Source organism: Brassica napus, chromosome C2, assembly GCF_020379485.1.
Source record: "Brassica napus cultivar Da-Ae chromosome C2, Da-Ae, whole genome shotgun sequence".
NCBI classification, from domain to species: Eukaryota; Viridiplantae; Streptophyta; class Magnoliopsida; order Brassicales; family Brassicaceae; genus Brassica; species Brassica napus.
The window spans coordinates 1,313,290-1,336,331 of NC_063445.1; the positions used below are offsets into that span (position 1 = coordinate 1,313,290).

A 23,042-nucleotide genomic window follows, 5' to 3' on the forward strand; every position below is an offset into this window, starting at 1 on the left:
CAGTAAAGTGTCAGAAAAGTGCGTAATTGTCACATTACTGGAGCCATTTATGTTAGAAGACAATTAATCCTAGTGTTTTTTTTTTTATTTGTGAAAATGAATACTAACTAAATACCAAAAATCATAAATTCGAAACCTAAAAAATTAAATTCCCCTGACAGAACCCTGGTCCCCACGCTACAGTCAACACCAGAGTCAGCGCGTGAACTCAAACGTTTTCAGACAAAAATACTCGGCAAAGAAAGAAAAAAACACTCGCGGTAATGAGCTGTGTAGGACCCACACTCCATGTGCCTTCCTTCCTGTCTCCACCAGAGCTTCCTGCTACTCTCTAAATCATTTTACCTCTCAACCTTCTTCTTCTCGAGAGTGAGATAGAGAGAACCCTATCCCCACCGACTCTCCATGGAGAACAACGACGGAGCAATGACTAACGGCGTCATAATCAACAAAGGACCTCTTAACGCCGTCAAAAAACCACCGACCAAGGACCGGCACAGCAAAGTCGACGGGAGAGGGAGGAGAATTCGCATGCCGATCATATGCGCGGCTCGAGTCTTCCAGCTGACAAGAGAGCTCGGCCACAAATCCGACGGCCAAACCATCGAGTGGCTCCTCCGCCAAGCCGAGCCTTCCATCATAGCCGCCACGGGAACAGGCACGACTCCGGCGAGCTTCTCCACCGCCTCTCTCTCCGCTTCTTCCTCCCCCTTCGCTCTCGGAAAACGCGTTTTGAGAACGGAGGAGGGAGAATCAGGCGGCCCCGGAGGAGGAGGGGAGTTAACTGTTGGACACGCAATGAGTAGTGGTGGTGGTGGGTTCTGGGCGGTTCCGGCGAGGCAGGACTTCGGACAAGTATGGAGCTTTGCCGCCGGAGCTACGCCGGAGATGTTGTTTACGCAGCAGCAGCAAGCAGCTACACTCTTTGTCCGCCAGCAGCAGCAGCAGCAAGCTTCAGCAGCTGTAGCTGCGATGGGTGAGGCTTCAGCAGCTAGAGTCGGGAACTATCTGCCAGGTCATCATCTTAATCTGCTAGCTTCTTTGTCGGGTGGAAGTCCCGGGTCGGGTCGGAGGGAAGAGGATGACTCACGCTGAAAGAAAGGTTTTATCAATCTTTTTGTGTTATTTGATTAGGGATGATTGGGTAATGTATAGAAAACTCTTTATGTTTAATGTCATCAAAAGTGGTCAGAGACTACTTAGTTCGAGTTTTTTTTTTTTGTGTTCAAGTTTTAGTTTTAAGTTATTTGCTTGTTTGATTAGTGTGTAAGATTATTTGGTCTCAGAGTTTGTTTTGAGAGTGATAGTGAAATCGATTGATTAATTGTTGTTTACTTAAAAACGCCATAATGAACAGCAAAAAAAAGCTCTTTGTACGTTTTTGGCGTGAATTTTTTTTAATGGTTTTCTATCGTTCATGAAGCTGAGCCCACACGAACTGTATTGATATCTCACAGGCCAAAGGATTGTAATTCTGAATGTTTCTCGTGACTTGGTATGAATGAGAATTGAAGATATGAAAACAAAATAATGTGAATGTGTCAATTACTGTGAAGTGGTCCTTGTCTTCTTTATATTTATTTATTTACTGTCAAAGTCTGTATGTAACTTTGTGTTTGCTCTCTCTTTTTGGTAAAAAGTTATGTAGTATTGTTTGTTTAAGCTTTATTTTCGAAAACTGTCATACAAGCGGTTCTTTAGCGGTTTTATAACCAGTGGGACCAGATGAAAATTTGCTGAATGCTTTAGACTGTAAACGCAGTTGGACAAGGAAGAGGATAAGAACATTGTCTCCAAGCTTAGCAATCTCTCTATTAGAGATCAAAACAGGCAAGCTTGAGATATGTATTGATAATGTTTTCAGTGTGATCTTAAAAACACTTCCTCAAGATGGAAAAGTTGTGCTTCCTGCTTTTGGAGCAGTGACTTCCAAGCTCTCAGGCAAAGCTTGGACCATGCGAGGGACCTCAGATCAACATGCATGAAGAATCTGCTGCGTCCTGGTTGGGAAGACTCATGTTCAGGCACAACGATTACGATTTCTTTATGGCTGAGGAATCTAATTGATGACCTGCCACTTCCGAACGCCCTGGTGATGTCAGTGATATTGGCGGTTGAATAATAAGACTGGTTGTGGTATCTTGTTATCATGAAACATATAGATTTGCGAACATCTGGATTTTTCGGTTTTTATAAGAGAGAGAGTTGATATTTATCAAATTTATTCTTATTATAATGTTATTTGGATTGATCATTTATGATGCTGGCATCTCATATCCAGCATAGATTGACTAAGAGAAAATTGATAAAATCTTCAGGATTCAACTGTATTTGGCTAGAGATCAGTTTCACTTGATTGACTCTAGCTCTCTAGAAGAACAGCATCTTAAGCTTTGCGTCTGGTGAGCGTATACATTTTGCAGGCATGAGGCTCCACTAGAGCAGATAGTTGTTTTTTAACCCCCGAGTGTGTTGAATGCTGCATTAGGTAAATTTTTCATGATTAGTTTTCAGAATGTGAGTAAATAGTAATACATAATGAGATTCCATGGTTTGTATATTCATAAGTTACCGCCCATAAGTCACGAGCATTAACAATAGCTGATGAATGAAGACCAATGTCTTCCCATCCAGCTGTGATGTTTGCAGGTAATGATCCTCTGTTCCATAGGATGACTGCTACTCGTTTCTTGCTTAAAGGACCTGCCCATACCTGCATTGCACCATATAAGTTATTGTTGATGTGTTAATATTGTTCGTCTTTGGTATGTGCATACCTCAAGATCACCATCTTTCTTGACTTTCTTTCCTTGGATCCCAAGTTTGTCTGAACATAAAAAAGCTAAAGCTCTTAGTACCACTTTTGGATTCTACATGAGCAATTCTGAAAGTGTTTTAATTTGATATTAGTTACCTTGGTTAACAGCAATCACGTCTTTGTTGCTAAGCAACTCAAAGGTGACTTTGTCCATAGATCTTAGATCGCACCCAATCAGCAGAGGAGCCTGCAAGAGAGAGCACAGTTCAACGTTTGTTTAAGTATGTTTATAGATTCAATGTAAACAACATTTCATCATACTTTTGCCAATGCCCATATGCTGAAATGTGATCGGTACTCTTCTCTAGTCATGCCTCCGTTTCCCACTTCGAGCATGTCTGGATCTGTTATATTACTTTCTCAGTAAAACCACTCACAAGTCAGAACTGTTAGTTAAACAAAGAGTATTTACCGTTCCATGATCCTGGTCTTGCGTAAGACGCCCATCGATCATTCTGATCTGCTATTGTTGTCATGCTAATAAACACACACATACACAAATAAGATTCATCTTCAAGTTTTTGTTCCATTAAGATTGCAGAAAAAAAAAGCTATTAAAGAAGAGAAACCTCTTCCAGTTATCTTGGATATCTCCTGTTGTTCTCCAACTGTTACCAATATCTCCTGCCCATGTTGCTGGATCATCTTGTCCCCTGCACTTGCAACTCAGTTTCATCTTCAGACCAAAAGTTGTCTTGAAAAAAAAATTAATAACTTATGTTTTGATTCTTACCATTCACACAAAGAGAAGAAAATGGATCTTCCTGAATTCATCAGAGCTTTGCTCATCTTTGGGTATCTTTCTTTTGGACTTGTCCCTGTGTTAAAGCAGTTATCATACTTCAAGTAGTCAATCCCCTGTGGCACCATAACAAAAAGACCTTCAAGGTTTAGGACTTGAGCTCAAATAAAAACACTCACACACATACATACATACATACATACATACATACATACGTACCCATGAGGCAAATGTTTTGGCATCTTGTTCCTCATGTCCGAGTGATCCTGGCATGGTTTGGCTGCAGGTAAAAGTCCTAGAAATCCAGAAAAAAATAAGATAAACAAAGAAACTATCAACTATGTAACATTCTCTTGTGTATGTATATAAATATATATACCCAGCATCAGAGTAGATCCCAAGCTTAAGCCCTTTGCTATGAACATAATCTGATAAAGCTTTCATCCCTGAAGGAAACGTTGATGCTTTGGCAACCATGTTTCCCTGTCAAATACATCAAAAACACATCTCAGTTAAGTTCTTAAACTGTTATAAAAATAAACAGAATGATTCTTCTTGTTGTGTTTATTTAACCTGAGCATCTCTCTTAAGTTCACCCCAACAATCATCTGTAATAAACACACAGAAAAAAACAGTAGACAATAATAAGGAAACAGAGATATGAGAAAAAAAACAGAGTAACAAACACCAAACAATGGTCTTCATTGAATTACCTATGTTGATATACTTATAACCTCTTGCAGAGAGACCACTTGAAACCATTGCATCAGCTGCAGAGAAATTCAGAATATTATTAATCAATAAATAATTTTTGTAGCAGTTTTATTTTCTATAAAGAGTAATCACCGGTTTGCTTGATGAGAGTTTCATTGATGTTACACTGAAAATGATTCCAGCTGTTCCATCTGATAAGAAAGTAAAATCATAAGAGGTAAGTAAGTAACTTGCGAGTCAAGGAAATGAAAAAACAAGTGAAGACGATCAAACCCCATCTGAGGAGTGAGAGCAAGTCCATTGTTCATCAACATTCGACTCTGAAACCCATCAACGAGCTGAGTCAGAGTCAGAGTGAAAGTAATGATCCGTAAGAAGAAACCAAGAAGAACCATTGCTTGATGAAAGTTTCCTTCAATGGTTATAATAACTTAACAGACTGTGAGAAAGAGAGAGAGAGAGAGATTCAAGAAAAATCAAAAGTGGGTTCTCTAATAAATGTAGAGATCTGTGTGTATATATATATACACACACGGACACTGTGACTGTCCTAGTTTGTCTCCAGACAAATTAGTAAGTGGGTCGTTTACGTTTACCATTTTTAATTTTTGTTTTATTATTCGTTAATCAGATACGGAGTACATATTTTTCAGAGGCGAATCCACTTTAGGTTGTGACCTGATAATGCCATTTTAGATCCAAAACACAGAAACATAATCCTTCACGCGTTTCAATAAAAATGGTTAGGTTTTTCATTGTCATGATCGCATTGGATTCTAGTAGACACAATCGAATATTTTTTTGTACCAAATACATTATTATATTCATATCGTTAAATCTTATGCATTCACACATGTTGATATAATAGAATTAAATTACAAATTTGTCAACATTGCACCAGTAGGACGACTTGAAGTGTGATGTTGCACTTGTGAGCCCCAAACTATGGTTCAACATGTCATTGTCTGTGGCCATTACTTTAGTGGGACTTGAAAAACTGGCGTGCTTTCTGAATGTGATATTTGATATATATTATCAATGATTTGTAAAACCATATATGTATATTTATATAAAAGAATGTGACATGGTATATACAAATTCTCTACATATTTTTCTAGATTCAACTACTGTAAATAAATCTCACAACCTGTTCCTATTTAGGTTAAAAGTTGTCAAACCCCAAATAGATAATCCCAATGCCAAAAAAAAAAACAAATAAATAGTGATCTTGGTCTCTTTTGATCTATAAATTGAAATCACTAAAACATGATTTAATTTAATAAGAGCATATGTATAAATCAACATGTATAAAGCCACACAGGTAGAAAGAGTATACTTTAAGGTGAAGTCTCAAGTCATTGAAATGACTGAGTCTCGCTTCCCACAAGTGGACCAACACACACTTAATATGACTTGTGTCTTACGCCAAACAAAAAAAGCAAAGAGTTTCATCATTATACAGATATATATCCGTTTCAAAATTTAAGCATAACGTGGAACACTTTATTGAGATGAACAGTTGTTGTTTTTAACAGAACAATTGGTTATTACATCAGGCAACAGGTTTGAGAACATACAACTTGCAAGCATGAGAATCAACCGTTGCCGTCAAGTTCCCTACAAACTTTTGCTTCAATGTCTTGTGCTGTTCCCCATGTCACAACAAAAACACATTCATCAGAACACAAAAACATTTGATATTTTTCTTGTTATGGTGTTTGGTTTATGTAAGTAGTATGTATGTGAATTACCTTCCATAGATCTCTGGCTTCAACAATGCTATTTGGAGGGATCTCAATATCATCCCAAAAAGCAGTAATGTCAGATCGTTTTGGTCCACGGTTCAACAGAAGCAAAGCTACTCTGTAACCTGACAATGGTCCTGCCCAAACCTGGATATCACCTTCCATTCTAGCTTTCTTGGCCTGAACACCATGTGGGTCTACAATAAAACATTTTATTTGTCTTTCATATATATACTCAAACATCATAATGAGGACTGATCAGTGAATAAGTACCTTGGTTTAAAGCAATGACCTCCTTGTTTGCCACAATCTCCATAGTCTCTTTGGTCATGTTTCTTATGTCACAGCCAAGTAGAAGAGGAGCCTTAGAGATAGCCCATATGCTGAAATGGACTATGTACTCGTCCTTTGTCATCCCTCCATTACCAACTTCAAGCATATCCGGATCTGCAAACCAACAACAAAGTCACCAACAACTCATCATAACCCCTTCACAAAATCTGTAAAAAAAAAACACATAATCATTCATTACACTACCGTTCCAGCCACCAGGCCTAGCATGCGCAGCATAGATTTCATTCATGTCCGCAATTGATATCATACTGTACAAGGGCAGAAACTTTGTAAAGATCAGGAGTTTCATATCATCATTTTTTTTTTCTTTTATTCTTCTTTACCTTAGCCAACTGTCATTGATGTCATTAGTAGTTCTCCAACTGTTGCCTAGTGGAGCTCCCCACAGAGCTGGATGCATGTCCCCCCTGATAACAAACCAATTCAAAAGTCTTACTTCTTCCATGGAAACATAATACAATGTTTCTTTGTGAAAGGGAACATGATGTATACCATTCACACAAGGAGTGGAAGATGGGACGTCCAGATTTCATCAGAGCGCGTGTCATAACTGGATACCTGACCGTTGGTCTCGTACCATCGGTGTTGCAGTTGTCATACTTCAAGTAATCTATTCCCTGAAGTTACAACCAAGGCATTGTTACTATACTTACTGTCTCATTCTTTTTCACTTTATGAAGAAAATGTCAGAAAATACACACAAACGCACCCATTCTGCAAATGTCTTGGCATCTTTCTCCTCATAGCCTAGAGAGCCAGGCATGGTTTTGCTGCATGTCAGATACCTGTAAACCAAAAATATATATGAGTCCAATGCAGGACCAGGAGACTATAAACATTTCTTAAGAATTTTTATAATTTTTATTCCATAATTTTAAAGTCTATGCTTATATAAAAAAACTACTAAAACTTTTTAGGGGCTAAGGCCAATGTTTCATTGGACTTGGCTCAGAGTGTACCCTGCATCAGAGTAGATCCCAAGCTTAAGGCCCTTGCTGTGAACATAATCCGCAAGCGCTTTTATACCAGAAGGGAAGGTTGACTTCTTCGGCACCAGTTTTCCCTGGAACCACAGAGTTTAACAAGATTAAAAAGTCTAGCAAAGTTCAGTAACAAGAGAGGACAAAGGGCTGATGATAATACCTTTTTGTCACGAGAAAGTTCAGCCCAGCAATCATCTGAGGAAACAAACCAAGATTTTAAAGATTAATCAAACATTTTGAGAGTTATTATATAATGAATGTATATAGAGTCATTACCGATGTTAACATAGTTGTAACCGAGCTTAGAGAGGCCAGTGGTGACCAAAGCATCAGCTGTTGCAAACATATGATTAACGATTTGTTTAGAAGACAGAGAAGACTAACATATGCAAATAAAAATTGGAAAACCTCACCTGTTTCTTTGATGACTGTTTCATTTATGTTACAACTGAAATGATTCCAGCTGTTCCACCTACAAATTCATTATAGCCAAAACTTCTTTCAGACATCTTCAAGAACACAACAGAGACATGTTCCACATAGAGCGAGAGAGGGGCACATACCCCATGGGAGGAGTGACTCCGAGGCCATTAGCGAGCAAATGTCTTCTTAAGATCTCAGAGTCGTCACTGGCTCTTTGGACTAGTCTAGAAGAGTCGACCATCGTCATCAACGTTGATGACATCATCATCATCATCATAAGTATTGACATATTCACCATCTCACTTCTCTCCCTTCTCCCCATCTCTACGAGAAGGATTGTCCACAAACACTGCTTTTATAGTAGAAGCTGACAAGACTCAAGAGTGTTCTATAACTTCTTCTTATTCCCTTTTTGCCCCTCGAACTCTTTATCTAGAGTTGACTCATATGATTTATACTCAATCACAATAATCACTCCATCATATATTCTCCTTAATGGTCATATGATCCTCTCATTTGTTATTTTGATTCATATAGCTCTATACTATATAAAGCTATGTAACTCTCATTATATCAATAATACAATTCATACATTTCTCATAAGTTAATAATTACATCACTTTTAAATATTACTTTAAAAATAAATATAACGTCCACAAAGACACATAAGGACTTTATACTTCTAATCTTATTAGAAATTTTATATAAGAAATTTCAAAAGTTATGACAGCAAATTCATTTATTAGAAAAATGAAGCTCAAGTTACTTGGACTTGTAGCCGATGAGATAAATAACACTGACTTTTAGTGGAAGCAAAGTCGAAATTCAACACACATGTTTCTGTTTTCTTCTAATAATACTTGTCTTTTTGTTGTTTGTTGTTTATATGTATATTCAAATACTTCTTAGCGACATCTGATTGGAAACTATTACCGACCACTACTTTAAAATTGAATATATTTTCAAACTATTACATCATGTTTTTTGTTAGCATATCAAAATCGCATTTTCTATTCTCCTTATAAATTTTAATTTAAATAAAGGGTTTTCAATCTTATTGATTCATCAGTCTGTGATGATAAAAGTCCAAATAACTAGCCTGTCTTCTTGTTTTGAGTTCCATTCTACATTATCATCTTTGTTGTTATTGCTACGTAAGCTAAAGCATGGCCAAATAAGAGAATCAAATATCCTAAGACAATAGTATAATATTTCTCTTGGAGATTTGGAGTAAATAAATTAGATTATCTACATGCTATATGTATTAGCTAGTATCCCGTTGTGTATGACTACTGATCAGTTTCAAACTCGATAATGAGTGTATATATGAGTTTTAAATGAGCAAAAAAAATCATACTATTGTTGTAATCACTAGTAAATAAATTTATCTAAATACTGGTGAAACATTTATAAAAAAATGTATTATAATAGACTAGGTTTTGCGGTAGTCTTATTTGCATGCTTTCAAAATATTTCAGATACTTTGAACATCCTCTCTAGCTTATGTATTTTCACCTTTTACATAGAGGTACTTAGTTTTTTTTTTTTTTTAAGGTGCTTAGTTTGGTAAAGAGAACATTACAATTCCCAAAAAAAACGAAACCTGATTCACAAGAAACCCCCTCACAAAAAGGAGAGAATTCACTGTAGCTTCATGAATGAACTCTCCGACCCACCTTCTTCACATTCCTCTCTTTCTCTTCTATACTATAAAACAGCTCTCTCATTTCTCCACGATATCGTATTCGTTCAAGCAATCATCATCAACATTCAACAGAGAAAAAGAAGAAGAAAATGTCGGACTGGGGACCGATTCTAGTGACGGTGATACTCTTCGTGATGCTCACGCCAGGACTTCTGTTTCAGTTGCCTGGACGACAAAGATACGTTGAGTTTGGTAATTTTCAGACAAGTGCCGTCTCCGTTATGGTCCATTCCCTTCTCTACTTCTCCCTTGTCTACGTCTTCCTCCTCGCCCTCAAGATTCACATCTACATTGCCTAATTGTTGCAACCCTTTAATTTATTCTGTGTGTTTTCTTTTAGAATTTTAACCTTAAACTCGTTTTTCTATCGGACCCTTTTGCTTTTATGTGTTTACCTTTTATCTTCTTGTAAACGCAAAAATTCGTATTTATTATGATTTAAATAACAATGTCATTAGTTATTTGTTTGGCATCATAGGTTGGATTATATATTTTGTGTCTGCATGCAAAATGATTCAAAGGCTCCAAGCCATGAACAACCATACCTCTACCTCTATGTTCAATTCCAACGAATCAATCCCCCAAACATGTTAGCTTGGTTATTCTTAAATGGTATATATAAACCTGATTCGTTACTTGCTTAAGAGTAAAGATAAAAAAATAAACTCCACGTATACTAGATCCTATCAAATGCACATATAAGTGACAAGAAGGTTGTGATAAATAAATAGATAACACGAATCTATGGCCAAAACCTTTTTTGAACACTGATTAAGAGAAAAAACTAAGATTCATTAATAAGACAGAACGATGCATTAACCAAACTCATTAACTACAAAAACCAACATACATAAGAAAACTGAAACCAAACCTGATGCGTCCACGGCAAGAAGTAAAACATCAGTTTTTAAAGTGTTGATCAAATCGGACTGAGTTAATAAATTTGGGTTCAGTCGGATCGGGCCGGTTCGGATAAAATGACATAACCAGTCTAATCAATTTAGCTGAAGTCGACAACGCCGTCTCCTTACAAAAAACAAAGAAAAAACCTAAACTCCCTAACCTCACATCCTAAATACTAAATCAGAGCAATAGTAAGATAAACTTTGGAAAATGATAACCAGAATGAGTTCCTACATTCAACTGGTGACTATATATATAGTTGCATATTCATTCAATCAAACACTAAATCAAAACATCAAAGCATAGTCAAATGAGATTTGTAAGCATAACAACATAATATGCAACTATAGTCACCGGCATATTTTAGTAATAAAACTCGTTTATAGACTCGTTCCATCAATCCAAAACAAAATTAGTTGACCGAAGCATACATTTTAATGCATTAGCAAAAAATCAAATGATATCATATGCTTGACCTAACTGAACCAAATCGTCAAACAAAATCAAAGCAGATTCGATCTGAAGCGCGATTTCAAAATAAATCTTACATATAAATTGAATCTAATATAATCTATATGGGTTAATCCAATATCAACTATCACTATTCAAATGATTTGGAATACTCTACAAATCCAAAAATAATAAAAACGGATAAATACTAAAGACATTTCATTAGTTTGAAAAGCTCTATGTATTTTCACCTTTTTTTTACATTAGTGTTTAGTTTGGTAAAAAGATTATTTCAATTTCCCAAAAATAAATGAAACCTGATTTACAAGAAACCTGCCTCACAGAAAGAGAGAATCCACTGTGACTTCATGACTCTCCTATACTATACAATCACTCTCTCATTTTTCAACGATTGCATTCATTAAGCAAGCATCATTTCTTCTTAGATCGTTTGCATGGTCCACTCCTTTTCTCTTCTTGTTAGCACAAAAATTTGGGTTTATTATCTTTTTGATTAACCATGACATTAAGTTACCTATTATTAATCTCTGAGTTTAATCACACAAGACTGGATATTCGATTATCCCCGATTCCATTCTTTTCATTTAGGCTGTTGTATTGATCTAGCTTAATCCTTTCATTAACATTGTTTAGTTATGTTCTCAAGAGCACAAAAGAAGAGACTATATATAACAAAACTGTTTTCAGAAGATTCATCAGATCTTGAAGTACTTGTAACCAAAATCCGGATTTGTCATTCCCTCTTCCCAGTCTCCCATTCGTTTCCCACCAAATACTACTTGTTGAATACCCAAGTACCTGCAATTTTCATATTAAAACAATAATTAAAGCTATCTGCAAACATAAGGAAACAATCAAAGAGGATAAAACATAAACAAGTTCAAGTGTTACTTACTCTGAACTCACAACTGTCAAAGAGTTGAGAAGCACATCAAGGGCGAAGATATCAGAAGTACCAAGATCAACCCTGCCAGTTAAACTTTATACTAAGTACACAGATGATAAGGAGATTCTTTGGAAAAGAACTGATCTGTCTGAAAAGGTTTTATTACCACACACGACCCCAGTTGTCCTGAAATTCAACGTCGCTGATGTCATGGAAGGATGAAGGCATCACTTTGAAGCCCTTCTCTGCGTCGTAGAGAGGATCATATTCCATTGATGAGTTTGCTAGCTGCAATCATAGTCTATATCATTCAGACGAAAGCGTGACCAGTAATACATAAGGAGAAGTAACAGAGAGGATGATGAACAAACCTGCAAATTAGATGTATTGAAAGCGCCCAATCGTCCCATAACATACCAGGCCTGTATAACCTGTTAACAAACTCAATTTTCACTATTATAGCCAATAAGAGAAGCATTGAGCTACCAGAGTGCGTTTTGCAATAGCAAGAACTAGTTCTTACACTTCCAATAAGATCAACATCTCGATCTGAAGGCGGTCCATAGAGCTCAAACCATATGAAGGAGTCAACAGGATTGAAACTGCAGATATCAATACAAGAACATTGGTACCATATTCTTCTGAGGCAATGGAAGGAAAAAAAAGAAGAGATACTCACTCTCTGAAGCTGACTTTGAAAGAAAGCACAGAGCCACTCTTCTGCTTCTGAAAGTCTTTTCCCTTCTTCCTTACCCTTTCTTCAACCTGAACAAACATGTTTCCCAACTTCACATTCGATAGAAAACAAAAACACAAAGCGTCGTAAAGGAGAAAGAAACCCATCAACAACCTTCTTTCTCATGAGCTCAGGGTTGCCTATGCTATCACCAAGAACAGCTCGAAGCTCTTCATCATCTTTACAAGCACTCTCCAGTACCCTGCATTTAAAGGTGAATACTTTCAGTAAAAGATTCACTCTTTATCTATTACGATTCATGAGTTTGTTATGAAAAGGGAAGATATTTTCATTAATCAAAATGGACTAAACCGAACTAAACCGATTTACAATTAAATTAAAATGAACCAGCGAAAGGAAACTGATTCAAGTTAACCGGCTCTAATATTATCTCAACACAGGCAATAACACAAACACTTGGAGTGCAAAAAGAAGGAAGTACTTTGCCCAAGATGGGTAACCGTGGAGACGGTCGTAGTCGCGTTTTCTCTTCTCTTCTCTGACCTTGAGCAACCTCCTTCCTCTCGCCGTCGTTCCAGACCCTTTCTTGTCAGCAGAAATGTTGTCGGAAGTAGCGGAAACAGAGAACAGAGAGGGAAGATTGCGCTTGTGGAGAGACAATGGTTGTCTCATGTTTAGATTAAGTGTGCATGAGGAGAGGGATAAGAGATGAGTTTTGTACATTTCTGCTTCCTTCTTCGATGTGTTCGCGTTTCTGAGTGTAGCTCAAGGTTGAGTATAAAGTTTTTGCCATTTTCACACACATCCACCGGTCCAGTCCGGTTTATCATGACTTAATCAATCAAAATTAAACCGAGAACCGCGACAAGCGGACCATAACTTATAACTGAAAAAACCGTTAAAATATTAAACCAAACTAATCCAAAATCGAAATCGAGACCGTATGTAACAGTTTGCTCTATATGATGAAACGTAAACCGAAGCTTAACCGAACTGAACCTCTTACTGGTTCTTTAAACCCCACATCATATAATCAAATATCCAGAATGACCTACAAAGACTCACAGAATCATTACAAGAACCAATTGCTTAAAAGATTCACACTCATGCCTCTCATGAGATTGTGAAGAATAAGCCTTACTACTAAACCCATTTATAGAGTGAAATCAAAAATCGATTTTGGTTCTCCCATAGTTGATTATCTGTGAAACAAGACAAACATCTGAAGTAGTTCCTTTTCATTCAGCTTGTGTCTTAAACTACAACAAAGATTTGCAGCATAAGAGTCATTTGAAAGAAGTCAACTACATAGGCTTTGTGTTGAGTATCGGGCCTCGGCTTTATAATAGCCAACTAAGACATGGATTTAGCGTAGCTTTCTTTCACCATTGTCTTGACAAAAAGCTCTCCTGCTCTGTATGAAGATCTCACCTGCACAAGTATATCATATTTAATCCAAATCAAACAATCAGAGAGCTCTCAGCTATTTTGACTTTGAGATATTCAAAGTAAGAGTTTGTTCGTGTGGTTTTACCAGTGGGCCACTTGCTACATAGCGAAATCCGATTGATTCTCCGTATGTTTTCCAGAAATCAAACTTCTCAGGCGTCACATACTCTTTCACTGTCAAATGCAGTGGAGTTGGCTGCATTGTACAACAAAGAAAAGGTCGGCTGATGTTCTTGGGATCTTTCTGTGTTGGAAATAGGATTCTTGCGAATGATATCTGAAAAGTCTTTTACCTGTAGATATTGACCAAGTGTTAGGATGTCAACATCTATAGCTCTTAAGTCAGCCATTGCTACTTTCAACTCTTCGTCTGTTTCTCCAAGACCAAGCATTATGGAAGTCTTTGTGATCATTCCCGGTTTGCTGATCTTTGCGTGTTTCAAAACCGACATGCTCTGCTCATATCTGCATTCAGAGGAACATTTAGTACAATTAGAGATGCTGAAAATGTTTGTAGATTCATTCAGTAAGTAATTAATTGTCTAATAAAATAAAATCAATTTATGCCATAACCATTGTGCAAAGCATATAGAAAAAAACGATGAAGAACAAGAAAACGACACTAACCCAGCCCTGGGATCCCTCACAAGTCGCTGGAGCCTTTTCACAGTCTCTATATTGTGGGCAAAAACATCCAGCCCCGAGTGTACAAGAGAGTCCACAGCCTCCAGGTCTCCGCGGAAATCAGAAGTTAAACACTCTATCATTATATCCGGTTTAAGTCTCTACAGAAATGAGAACAAAATTTGAATTTCATAAACACTCTTGACACAAGAATTCAAGAAATGGGCAAAACTGTATTCTTAAGAGATCATGGGACAGAGCGTAAACAATTAGACTGACCTTCATAGCTTTAACAGTCTGTGCAAAATGTCCACTTCCACCATCAGGCAGATCGTCACGGTCTACGCTGGTAATAACTATGTAGTCTACACTGCAAACAAAGAAAAAGCCAAGAAAGCATATCATACTACACTGATTCCCAGAAATATATAAGGCTTCAATAACCTAATATCACTACGCAAAAAAAAAGACTACAACACCATTTTCTAATTTTCACCCCTCTGATAAGAACAATGTCACTTTCTTATCAAGAACAGAGGCGTTACAAGAGAAAGCTATCTTGCTCTCAGAGAGAAGCAAGCCAAGCCACAAGTGACACCAACCAACTAACTAACTCTCTCAATTAGAATCATCTCTATTTATACTCTTCTTCTTTCCCTCACGTAACAGCTTTCTCATCACCAGTTTCTCACTAACAGGTCATTAGCTAATGTGATCATATCACCCTCTTCATTTATTCTACCAAAATTAACGATAAAGCTATGTGAAGTATTGTTCATGACACTAAGATTCTCCTCAAAACTGGGAGAAATATTATCACGTGTCAAATTTCATAAAGATCTTCCCAAAGAACACGAAAGAAGCTAAAATAAGAACATAAGCACATTGCTAAGATTGGAAAAATCAAATAAAATCAACTCACCCCCAGCTAGTTATGGCCTTGGCAGTGTTCTCCGGTTCCATTGGATCAGGAGGAGCAGGGTTTCTACTCGTTTTAACCGCACAAAACCTACAGCCACGTGTACAAGTATCACCAAGAACCATGATGGTCGCAGTTGCTATACCATCCCCACCTCCATTCCAACACTGCACATCAAAAAGCTATCTACTTTCAAAATCCTAAACAATATTAAAAAAAAAAACTAACTTTTTTTTCTTTTCAACACACCTCGCCTATATTAGGACACTGAGCTTCCTCACAAACAGTGTTGAGCTTGAGACGAGTCAACGACTCCTTCACCTCCTGAAACCTCTCCCCCTGTGGCGCCTTTTGTCTCAACCACTCAGGCTTCTTCGCATTCGGATCTCTCCCCGTGAAAGGACCCATCTTTGGCATCCCTCCTGGGTAAGATTCGCTCTTTCTCACTCCAGACTCCATCAGATTCTTCTTCAATGACGAATCATCCTTCTCCGACGACAACGACACCGCATTGGTCCGCTTCGACGACGGCGACGATACATCCCCGGATCCGCATCGGATGCCGAAATTGAAGAAGCTGGTGGAACGAAGTTGCTTGCGGGTCGAGATCGAGACTGAGAAAGCAGGTTTCGTTATGGAGCAGTGATGAATCATTTTTGTTTCAGAGATTGTGGGCGAAATGGAGAAGAAGGTAGAGACTCTAGTTCATCTAGCAACTTCGAGATCTCCGCCAATAACCAGTTTCGATTCAACTACTCCGGTTTATGTTGGTTCGATTTAATTTTGTCCGGTTAAACATCAGATTAATTTATTAGAGCTGGCTAAAATACTCGAATCCGAAGAACCGAACCGAATTCGGTTCGAAAAAGTAGTACCAAGTCCGAACCAAAATTGGTTAAATATTCGAACGTGTTCGAAATATCTTAAGAATAATAACCGAATCTGACCCGAACCAAAGTATGTATCTAAAATAGATTTACATACGTCAATATATTAATTATTTTTAAATTTAATATATATAAATATCTAAAAATAGAAAAATATATATAAATAGTCAAAAGTAAATGTTAAAATAGCTAAACAAATGCAAAACACCAAAAAATACATTGAAATGTCTATTGATTATATATCAAAATATGCAACTCAAACCAATTTTATGTTACGTTTGGCTGTTTTGGCAGATATTATTCAAATTTATATGTAATATATTATTTATATTTTTAGATATTAGAAAATTAAAATACATGAATTTTAAAATCTTTTAAATAATTTAGATGGGTTATTCGAACTTTAACTGAATATGAATCGAACTTGCAAATATTTGAACTGAACCGAATTAATAAATATCCGAAAGGTACTAATTTTTTTAACTTCAAAAATCATTAATTCGAATAAACTGAACTGAACCAAATAGATATCTGAACACCCACCCTTATTTCATCTAGCAAATCGAGATCTCTCCCAACGACCAGTTTCGATTCAACCACTCCGGTTTAGTTTGGTCCGGTTTAACATCGGATCAATTTAATTCATTTTGTCTTCCAAGGATTTAAAGAGGTGATAAACCCTAAACCTAATATAAACCAAACCTTCGCCCGCCGTCTCTAAGAGTGTTCCAATTCAATGGCGGAGGTGGCGGAGGAGAAGCTTCAGCAAGAGAACCAGAATCTAGACAAAAAAGTCAGGTACAGAGGCAATCACGACAAGCCGAAGCCGTGGGACGACGACCCAAACATCGACCGATGGACAATCGAGAAGTTCGATCCGGCGTGGAACCCCACCGGCATGCTCGAAGTCAGCACATTCTCCACTCTCTTTCCTAAGTACAGAGAGAAGTATCTTCAGGACTCTTGGCCCAGGATCGAATCAGCTCTCAAGCAATACGGCGTCGCTTGCAAACTCAACCTGGTGAATTAATTAGTTAAACGTTGATTTGGGGGTTTTTTCTAGGGTTTAGGGTTTTTAATCTGGTGATTGGGATTGGTAGGTTGAAGGGTCTATGACTGTTTCGACGACGAGGAAGACGAGAGATCCTTATATCGTTGTTAAAGCTAGGGATTTGATTAAGCTTCTTTCCAGAAGTGTTCCTGCTCCTCAGGTATTTTTACTTGTGCCACACTTCATCTTGGTGGTGAAAAGGATGTAACTTGACTCTGTTTAGGGAAACGTTGAAAGTCTTTAACTTTCTGATATTTGAGTTTTATGCTTCTTTGATGATTACAGGCGATCAAGATTCTGGAAGATGAAGTGCAATGTGATATCATCAAGATTGGGAACTTGGTTCGGAACAAGGTACTAAGTCATTCATAGTTAAGCTTTCATTTTGATGTATCTAAGGACAATCAGTACCACCTTTTTACTCTGGCCACTACTTCTAGTATAGGCATAGAGTAGTCGATAACGTGGTGAATAAGTTTAGTTTCAGTAAGTATCTGTCATGCATTGTCAACGGTTCTTAATATAGACTTATCTTTTCAGGCAAGATTTGTCAAAAGAAGGCAGCGGCTTCTGGGTCCTAATTCTTCTACCTTGAAGGTTTGTTGTCTATCTGGTTTTAAGTCCTATGATTAATCTTTAGAGATGGTCATTTATAGTCATAGTGATGCTAGTAGTGTGATACTATTGTATACTTATGCAAACTTCTGTTTTTTTGCTTTGGGGCTTTTAATGATTTTGGTTTCTTGCAGGCGATGGAAATATTATTAGACTGTTACATTCTAATTCAGGTAATTGTGTGTGTTTCTTTTGCAAATGTCTCACATATCTTCTTGATTCCTTGGGGTTTATCTGCGTCTAACAGGGAAGTACTGTAGCCGCAATGGGTTCTTTTAAAGGTCTAAAACAAGTTCGAAGAGTTGTGGAAGAGTGCCTACGTAATGAGATTCATCCGGTATATCAGATAAAGGTGTGTATGAAGTATTTCTCTGTTACTGGTGGTTCTTTGTGTTTCGAGCCTATGTCTAATTGGTTTATATGCTTCCGCACTTGGTTATGCAGAATCTCATGATGAGAAAGGAACTGGCAAAGGATCCAGCGCTTGCAACTGAAAGCTGGGCTAGGTTTCTTCCTACTTTCAGGAAGTACGGGCCTTCTTTCTTTCTAATTTATGGCTATTGAATCGGGTGACATTCTCAGTAACTCATCTATCTATTTCAAATTTGATTCCTCAGGAAGAATGTTCAGCAAATCAAGCCCAAAAGCAAGGAGAAGAAGCCATATACAACATTACCTCCTGAACAGACGCCTAGCAAGGCAAGAAAACTTGCTTCTAGTTTCAGCTTTTGATTATTCTTTTTTTCCTGCAAATCCGTTGACCTTGTTGTATGATTTTTTCCAGGTTGATAAGCAGTTGGAGTCTGGGGAATACTTCATGAATGACCAAAAGAAGGCAGATAAGAAGTGGCAGGAGAAGCAAGAGAAACAGTCGGAGAAGAGTGCAGAGAAGAAAAGAAAGAGAGATGCCTCGTTCCTCCCACCTGAGGTCTCTCTCTTCTTGCCTTTTTGTTGTCACAATATCAAAACCGAGTCTCTCTCTCTTTCTCTACTAGAAGTTTTCTAACACTACTCATTGTACTTTGAATTGCAGGAACCTACCCAGAACAACAACTTAAACAAATCTGAGGAGAGCAAGAAAGATATAACCGAGTTAACACAATCCTTAAAGGTAATGAAGTCTTTAAATCTTGTGGCTCTGTTCAAATCGAGGAGAATTGGCACTGAGTTAGTTGTTTGTTTGTTGTTGATTATCTATGGTTTTGGTTTCAGAGCAAGACAAATGAGTTGAAGAAGCAGAAGAAGACACAAGAGAAAGTGAATGCAGAGGAGTATATTGCTGTTGCATGAAGATAAATCTTAAGTTACTGAAGATTAATCTTAAATCCTTTTTGTTTCAAAATTTTAAAATATTGATTTGTTCAAAACTATATAAACAAGTTCAATCTTAATTATTATGGAGCCACTAAATAGTTTCTCATATATATTTAAACACCAGCAAGCTTATCATTGGTGTATAAATTAAAATGTATATCATCTGCAAGCTTAAACAAAATCATCTAAATAATATTCTTGTGTATATTTAAGATTAGTGGAAAAGTAAAAGTTATCACTCACTTTCTCAATATTTACTTTCTTGATTTGTCCCTTTTCTCTTTTAATATTTGTATTTTCCTTATTTCATCCCTTATACAGTTTTATATAATTTTTTTAAATTGATAACAATGGAAAAATATTTTTTCAAAAATAAATATATACAACTATTTTCCACTCTATAGTGAGTGTGTTTTGCATTTCGAAATCACCTGCACATATTAAAAAATAATTATAAAATAATTTTGTCGCTTATATTTAGTTAAAGATAAATATTTTATATTTTTGTTTCTTATATTCTTACTTTCTACTTTCTGTTAGCTTCACAAATAGAAAGTGAGAGAGGATTGATTTGCGTCGTAGCGATTCTCGGATTAAAAAAGTCGCCGCCGGAGAATCTGAGCTCTCGCCGATCGTCTTCCCCCGCCGAAATTTTTGTGCTTTTCCCGACGATTCGTTGCGGTCTTATCCTCTCTCTCTCTCTCCATCTCTCCAATTTTGAATTTTCCGACACTTGTCAAGTGATAATTTCTACGGCAAGACACGAGTTTTGCTTAGTTTTCTGGTAATAAGAATCAGTTACTGCTTCACCCTCCTTGTAAAGGTTTAGACTTTAAACGAATAGAGTAGTTTTGAGTGAGAGAACGTTTTGGTAGAAGAGAGGTGTGTAAAATGGGAGACATGACTTGGGTTGAAGAGGGCACTAGCCACTTGACTAGCTCAAGGAAAAGGAAAGCTAGAGCTAAGCGTTTCGAGTTCATAGGATGGGGTTCAAGACAACTCATCGAGTTTCTTCACTCTCTCGGCAAAGACACAACCACCAAGATCTCTAGATTCGAGGTTAGCGAGGCTATCTCAAGGTACATTGCTGAGAACGGTCTCATAGATTCCTCAAACAAGAAGAAAGTCGCGTGTGACCATAGGCTGATGTCGCTTTTCGGGGCTAAGACGATACTGAGGATCAAGGTCTATGATCTACTGGAGAAGCATTACGAGGAGAATCAGGATGATGCGGATTTTGATTATCTGTACGAGGATGAGGCGCAGATTGTGAGCCGTTCGGAGAAGGTGGTTAAGATAAGGAAGGTTGTTGAGAAGAAGCCTAGAGGTATTTTTGCGAAGATGGTGAGTGAGAATGTTAAGATGGTCTACTTGAGGAAGAGTTTGGTTCAGGAGCTGGTCGAGAAGTCTCAGGAGGCCTTTGAGGGTAAAGTGTTGGGGAGTTTTGTGAGGATTAGGTCTGACCCTAATGATTATCTTCAGAAGAATCCTTATCAGCTTGTTCAGGTCACAGGTAATGTTTCTGAAAGTCTATATATCTGGTCTGCAGTAGAAAGCTGAGCTCTCTTTGTACGTTTTGTTTTTTTGTCTGTTATCTAGGCGTGAAGAAGGAGCCTGGGACTGATGGTTTTCTTCTTCAGGTTACTAATTGTGTAAAAGACGTTTCTATCTCTATGCTATCTGATGATGATTTCTCCAAGGTAATTTACTTAGAAATTTTGTTCATTTCTCAAGTTTTGTGCTTCCAGTTGATTGATAAATCAGGTACCTGTGTGCTTTGACAGCCAGCCACTGGGTTTCTATTTTCATTATTAAATTTGTTTGACTAGTGTCTATTCTAGCCTTATAGTTTATGGTGTATCATTCATTAGCTTTTATGTAAATATTTTGTAGGAGGAATGTGAAGATTTGCATCAGAGAATAAAGAACGGTTCTCTTAAGCAGCCCACAATTGTAAGTTTGTTTTCTATCTCTGGATTAAAGATAAGCACTTATTTGTCACCTATTCCAACAACTAGCTCACCTTTTTCTGCTTATGGAGTTTTAAGACTTCTTTTTTTGTGGCTTTTTAATCAAAATTCATTTGAACTTTTGGCTAGGTGGAGATGGAAGAAAAGGCTCGAAGTTTACATGAAGATCAGACAAAACACGTATGCATGCTAACTTCCTCTCCTGCTTCATTTCTGTATCGCCTATTTACCTCAGCTCTTGAGCATGACTTTAGTGATGACATTGATCAAGCTTTAACTGTGTTTCTAGCTGAAAAATACTCATGTGGTTCTATTTCTTTGACTGACTCAACTCTTGTGGTGACTGAACTTATTAGTGGCTTGGAAGAGAACTGGCATCGTTACAAAAGCGTATTGCTCAAGCCACTGAGAAGGGATGGCGAAGAGAATATCCTTTTTTACGAATAAATATCATTAGGATAGTGAGATCTGAAACGTCTGTGAATTGTTTTTCTTGATTTCATGAGTTGTTACGCTGTCTGAGTATCTGGAAAAGAGGGAGCTTCTTCAGACTCCAGAAGAACAGTCCCGGCTACTCCGTGAACTTCCGGAAGTTATTGGAGAGGAACTTGTACCAAACCCTGAAGCGTCCCCTGAGGCTCATAAGAGTTGTGACAACGAACAACGATTGAGCGAATCTCCAATATCAAGCATCCAAGAAACCCCAGAAGTCCGCAACCTCTTTGGTGGAGACGATCAGCAGTGTAATAATGGTTTTCTGATGTCAAACACCATCACAACTCCGGGAATCACGTCTCATGCGGTGGACTTGCCAACATGGACTGCTTCTGCAGGTGCGTCATAACAATGTGTAGCGTTCTTGTTTCAGTGTGTTTGCATCTTGCCATGGCTATGCTGGTTTTGGTAGAGGAATTGATGTAAGGATCTTCTAAAGATTTGCATCTTCTCAATTACAGGTGATGAATCTCTTCATAGAGATGTAGAGCAGACAGCAAATGGCATCACCGGAGAAGAAGAAACGCCAACTAAAGAGCCTGACGTTTCTCAGCTTCAGTCAAGCACACCAGTATTAAATCATAACAACGGATCTCAAGCTCAACTGAATCCATCAGAGATAATAGAGCTTAGCGATGGTGATGAAGACGAGAACTGTGGTGATGGAGAGACTCTAGACCCTACAGTTGAACATGTTCAGGTTCTGAGCTCTCCTCCTCCCTCCGCTTGCCTATCTGAAAAGAAAAGGAAAAGGGACAGGCGCACACCATATGATAGAGAGAAGGCAAGCTGGCTATACAAAGATCCTCAAGGTGATATACAAGGACCTTTCTCTCTCACAGAACTCAAAGCTTGGAACGACGCAGAGTACTTCTACAAAGGCTTCAAGGTTTGGATGACAGGACAGAGCGTGAGCTCTGCAGTTTTGCTAACCGATGTTCTTCGTGGAGTTTTTTAGCTAATGGAAGTACCTGAAGAGAGTGAAGACTAGATTCATTGATCTTTATTTGTCTTAAGATTGCAATAGGTTTTGGTTCTCCATTTAAGTAAACTGCAAATAAAAGAAAAACCATAGTAGCATTTTTATGACCTTAAAGTTAAAGAGTCCATGAGATGAACAGATTGCTGTTTTATCAAACCATATTATTCTGCAGAGTCTTGTCTATATCTATAGTGATTAGTGAATCTTGCTGTCAATGACTGTTAAACTTAGGAACTGATTCCTTTTGCAGAATATAGTTAAGTATCTCATCACACATTCAAACAGAGACATCCCA

General features: G+C 37.6%; 8 protein-coding genes across 9 annotated transcripts; 4 read left to right on the forward strand and 4 right to left on the reverse strand.

The window, feature by feature from the left end:
* The first annotated feature begins 277 nt into the window (after positions 1-277).
* LOC106380529 (transcription factor TCP21) lies at positions 278-1,324 on the forward strand. The gene has a single exon (XM_013820296.3). It carries the CDS (start codon positions 406-408, stop codon positions 1,093-1,095), a length of 690 nt encoding a protein of 229 aa, XP_013675750.2. The 5' UTR covers positions 278-405; the 3' UTR covers positions 1,096-1,324.
* An 881-nt stretch (positions 1,325-2,205) lies between these two features.
* Positions 2,206-4,794, reverse strand: LOC106380528 (alpha-galactosidase 2). Of its 2 annotated transcripts, XM_048746732.1 has the most exons (14): positions 4,548-4,793; positions 4,407-4,465; positions 4,274-4,330; positions 4,134-4,168; positions 3,940-4,043; positions 3,780-3,855; positions 3,552-3,676; positions 3,388-3,471; positions 3,231-3,295; positions 3,080-3,162; positions 2,915-3,005; positions 2,778-2,827; positions 2,573-2,713; positions 2,206-2,479 (listed from the first exon to the last, which is right to left on the reverse strand). In XM_048746732.1, the coding sequence occupies exons 1-14, from the start codon at positions 4,667-4,669 to the stop codon at positions 2,387-2,389; spliced, it is 1,185 nt and encodes a 394-aa protein (XP_048602689.1). In that variant the 5' UTR covers positions 4,670-4,793; the 3' UTR covers positions 2,206-2,386. The 2 variants fall into 2 exon arrangements, with proteins under 2 accessions (XP_048602689.1, XP_048602688.1); XM_048746731.1 differs by having other exon boundaries at positions 4,134-4,330; positions 4,548-4,794.
* A 961-nt stretch (positions 4,795-5,755) lies between these two features.
* LOC106380533 (alpha-galactosidase 1) lies at positions 5,756-8,171 on the reverse strand. The gene is made up of 12 exons (XM_048746733.1): positions 7,920-8,171; positions 7,770-7,828; positions 7,633-7,689; positions 7,517-7,551; positions 7,333-7,436; positions 7,083-7,158; positions 6,866-6,990; positions 6,697-6,780; positions 6,557-6,621; positions 6,293-6,466; positions 6,026-6,216; positions 5,756-5,919 (listed from the first exon to the last, which is right to left on the reverse strand). The coding sequence occupies exons 1-12, from the start codon at positions 8,099-8,101 to the stop codon at positions 5,827-5,829; spliced, it is 1,245 nt and encodes a 414-aa protein (XP_048602690.1). The 5' UTR covers positions 8,102-8,171; the 3' UTR covers positions 5,756-5,826.
* A 1,150-nt stretch (positions 8,172-9,321) lies between these two features.
* LOC106395566 lies at positions 9,322-9,945 on the forward strand. The gene has a single exon (XM_013835983.3). It carries the CDS (start codon positions 9,574-9,576, stop codon positions 9,781-9,783), a length of 210 nt encoding a protein of 69 aa, XP_013691437.1. The 5' UTR covers positions 9,322-9,573; the 3' UTR covers positions 9,784-9,945.
* A 1,467-nt stretch (positions 9,946-11,412) lies between these two features.
* LOC106390937 lies at positions 11,413-13,237 on the reverse strand. The gene is made up of 8 exons (XM_013831493.3): positions 12,923-13,237; positions 12,595-12,682; positions 12,424-12,509; positions 12,268-12,346; positions 12,116-12,175; positions 11,911-12,032; positions 11,754-11,825; positions 11,413-11,656 (listed from the first exon to the last, which is right to left on the reverse strand). The coding sequence occupies exons 1-8, from the start codon at positions 13,162-13,164 to the stop codon at positions 11,554-11,556; spliced, it is 852 nt and encodes a 283-aa protein (XP_013686947.1). The 5' UTR covers positions 13,165-13,237; the 3' UTR covers positions 11,413-11,553.
* A 341-nt stretch (positions 13,238-13,578) lies between these two features.
* On the reverse strand, positions 13,579-16,255 carry LOC106390779 (lipoyl synthase, chloroplastic-like). The gene is made up of 7 exons (XM_013831313.3): positions 15,683-16,255; positions 15,437-15,600; positions 14,794-14,884; positions 14,518-14,675; positions 14,184-14,355; positions 13,976-14,086; positions 13,579-13,872 (listed from the first exon to the last, which is right to left on the reverse strand). Exons 1-7 carry the CDS (start codon positions 16,085-16,087, stop codon positions 13,795-13,797), a joined length of 1,179 nt encoding a protein of 392 aa, XP_013686767.1. The 5' UTR covers positions 16,088-16,255; the 3' UTR covers positions 13,579-13,794.
* A 742-nt stretch (positions 16,256-16,997) lies between these two features.
* LOC106396313 (KRR1 small subunit processome component homolog) lies at positions 16,998-19,396 on the forward strand. Its single transcript, XM_013836667.3, has 11 exons — positions 16,998-17,341; positions 17,421-17,531; positions 17,657-17,725; positions 17,912-17,968; positions 18,121-18,159; positions 18,234-18,338; positions 18,431-18,513; positions 18,604-18,685; positions 18,771-18,914; positions 19,020-19,097; positions 19,199-19,396. The coding sequence occupies exons 1-11, from the start codon at positions 17,057-17,059 to the stop codon at positions 19,274-19,276; spliced, it is 1,131 nt and encodes a 376-aa protein (XP_013692121.1). The 5' UTR covers positions 16,998-17,056; the 3' UTR covers positions 19,277-19,396.
* A 434-nt stretch (positions 19,397-19,830) lies between these two features.
* LOC106396312 (uncharacterized protein At5g08430-like) lies at positions 19,831-22,920 on the forward strand. The gene is made up of 7 exons (XM_013836665.2): positions 19,831-20,813; positions 20,900-21,000; positions 21,194-21,253; positions 21,400-21,450; positions 21,627-21,697; positions 21,784-22,103; positions 22,227-22,920. Exons 1-7 carry the CDS (start codon positions 20,192-20,194, stop codon positions 22,721-22,723), a joined length of 1,722 nt encoding a protein of 573 aa, XP_013692119.1. The 5' UTR covers positions 19,831-20,191; the 3' UTR covers positions 22,724-22,920.
* The last annotated feature ends 122 nt before the right edge of the window (positions 22,921-23,042 follow it).

Excerpts from the sequence above, each read along its gene's own strand:
- LOC106380529 (XM_013820296.3), top strand. The coding sequence starts at position 406 with ATGGAGAACAACGACGGAGCAATGACTAACGGCGTCATAATCAACAAA.
- LOC106380528 (XM_048746731.1), bottom strand. The coding sequence starts at position 4,669 with ATGGTTCTTCTTGGTTTCTTCTTACGGATCATTACTTTCACTCTGACT. Across the intron at positions 4,466-4,547 it reads GCTCTCACTCCTCAGATGGG|ATGGAACAGCTGGAATCATT; the intron begins GTTTGATCGTCT and ends CTTTCTTATCAG. Across the intron at positions 2,828-2,914 it reads CGTGATTGCTGTTAACCAAG|ACAAACTTGGGATCCAAGGA; the intron begins GTAACTAATATC and ends TTTTATGTTCAG.
- LOC106380533 (XM_048746733.1), bottom strand. The coding sequence starts at position 8,101 with ATGGGGAGAAGGGAGAGAAGTGAGATGGTGAATATGTCAATACTTATG. Across the intron at positions 7,159-7,332 it reads GGGATCTACTCTGATGCAGG|GTATCTGACATGCAGCAAAA; the intron begins GTACACTCTGAG and ends TTTGGTTTACAG. Across the intron at positions 5,920-6,025 it reads AAGCCAGAGATCTATGGAAG|CACAAGACATTGAAGCAAAA; the intron begins GTAATTCACATA and ends CATGGGGAACAG.
- LOC106395566 (XM_013835983.3), top strand. The coding sequence starts at position 9,574 with ATGTCGGACTGGGGACCGATTCTAGTGACGGTGATACTCTTCGTGATG.
- LOC106390937 (XM_013831493.3), bottom strand. The coding sequence starts at position 13,164 with ATGTACAAAACTCATCTCTTATCCCTCTCCTCATGCACACTTAATCTA. Across the intron at positions 12,683-12,922 it reads GGTTACCCATCTTGGGCAAA|GGTACTGGAGAGTGCTTGTA; the intron begins GTACTTCCTTCT and ends CTTTAAATGCAG. Across the intron at positions 12,347-12,423 it reads TTCAAAGTCAGCTTCAGAGA|TTTCAATCCTGTTGACTCCT; the intron begins GTGAGTATCTCT and ends TGATATCTGCAG.
- LOC106390779 (XM_013831313.3), bottom strand. The coding sequence starts at position 16,087 with ATGATTCATCACTGCTCCATAACGAAACCTGCTTTCTCAGTCTCGATC. Across the intron at positions 14,885-15,436 it reads AAGGCCATAACTAGCTGGGG|TGTAGACTACATAGTTATTA; the intron begins GTGAGTTGATTT and ends CTTTGTTTGCAG. Across the intron at positions 14,087-14,183 it reads CACTTGGTCAATATCTACAG|CCAACTCCACTGCATTTGAC; the intron begins GTAAAAGACTTT and ends TGTACAATGCAG.
- LOC106396313 (XM_013836667.3), top strand. The coding sequence starts at position 17,057 with ATGGCGGAGGTGGCGGAGGAGAAGCTTCAGCAAGAGAACCAGAATCTA. Across the intron at positions 18,339-18,430 it reads ATCCGGTATATCAGATAAAG|AATCTCATGATGAGAAAGGA; the intron begins GTGTGTATGAAG and ends TTGGTTATGCAG. Across the intron at positions 18,514-18,603 it reads TTTCTTCCTACTTTCAGGAA|GAAGAATGTTCAGCAAATCA; the intron begins GTACGGGCCTTC and ends TTGATTCCTCAG.
- LOC106396312 (XM_013836665.2), top strand. The coding sequence starts at position 20,192 with ATGGGAGACATGACTTGGGTTGAAGAGGGCACTAGCCACTTGACTAGC. Across the intron at positions 21,254-21,399 it reads CTCTTAAGCAGCCCACAATT|GTGGAGATGGAAGAAAAGGC; the intron begins GTAAGTTTGTTT and ends ACTTTTGGCTAG. Across the intron at positions 22,104-22,226 it reads AACATGGACTGCTTCTGCAG|GTGATGAATCTCTTCATAGA; the intron begins GTGCGTCATAAC and ends TCTCAATTACAG.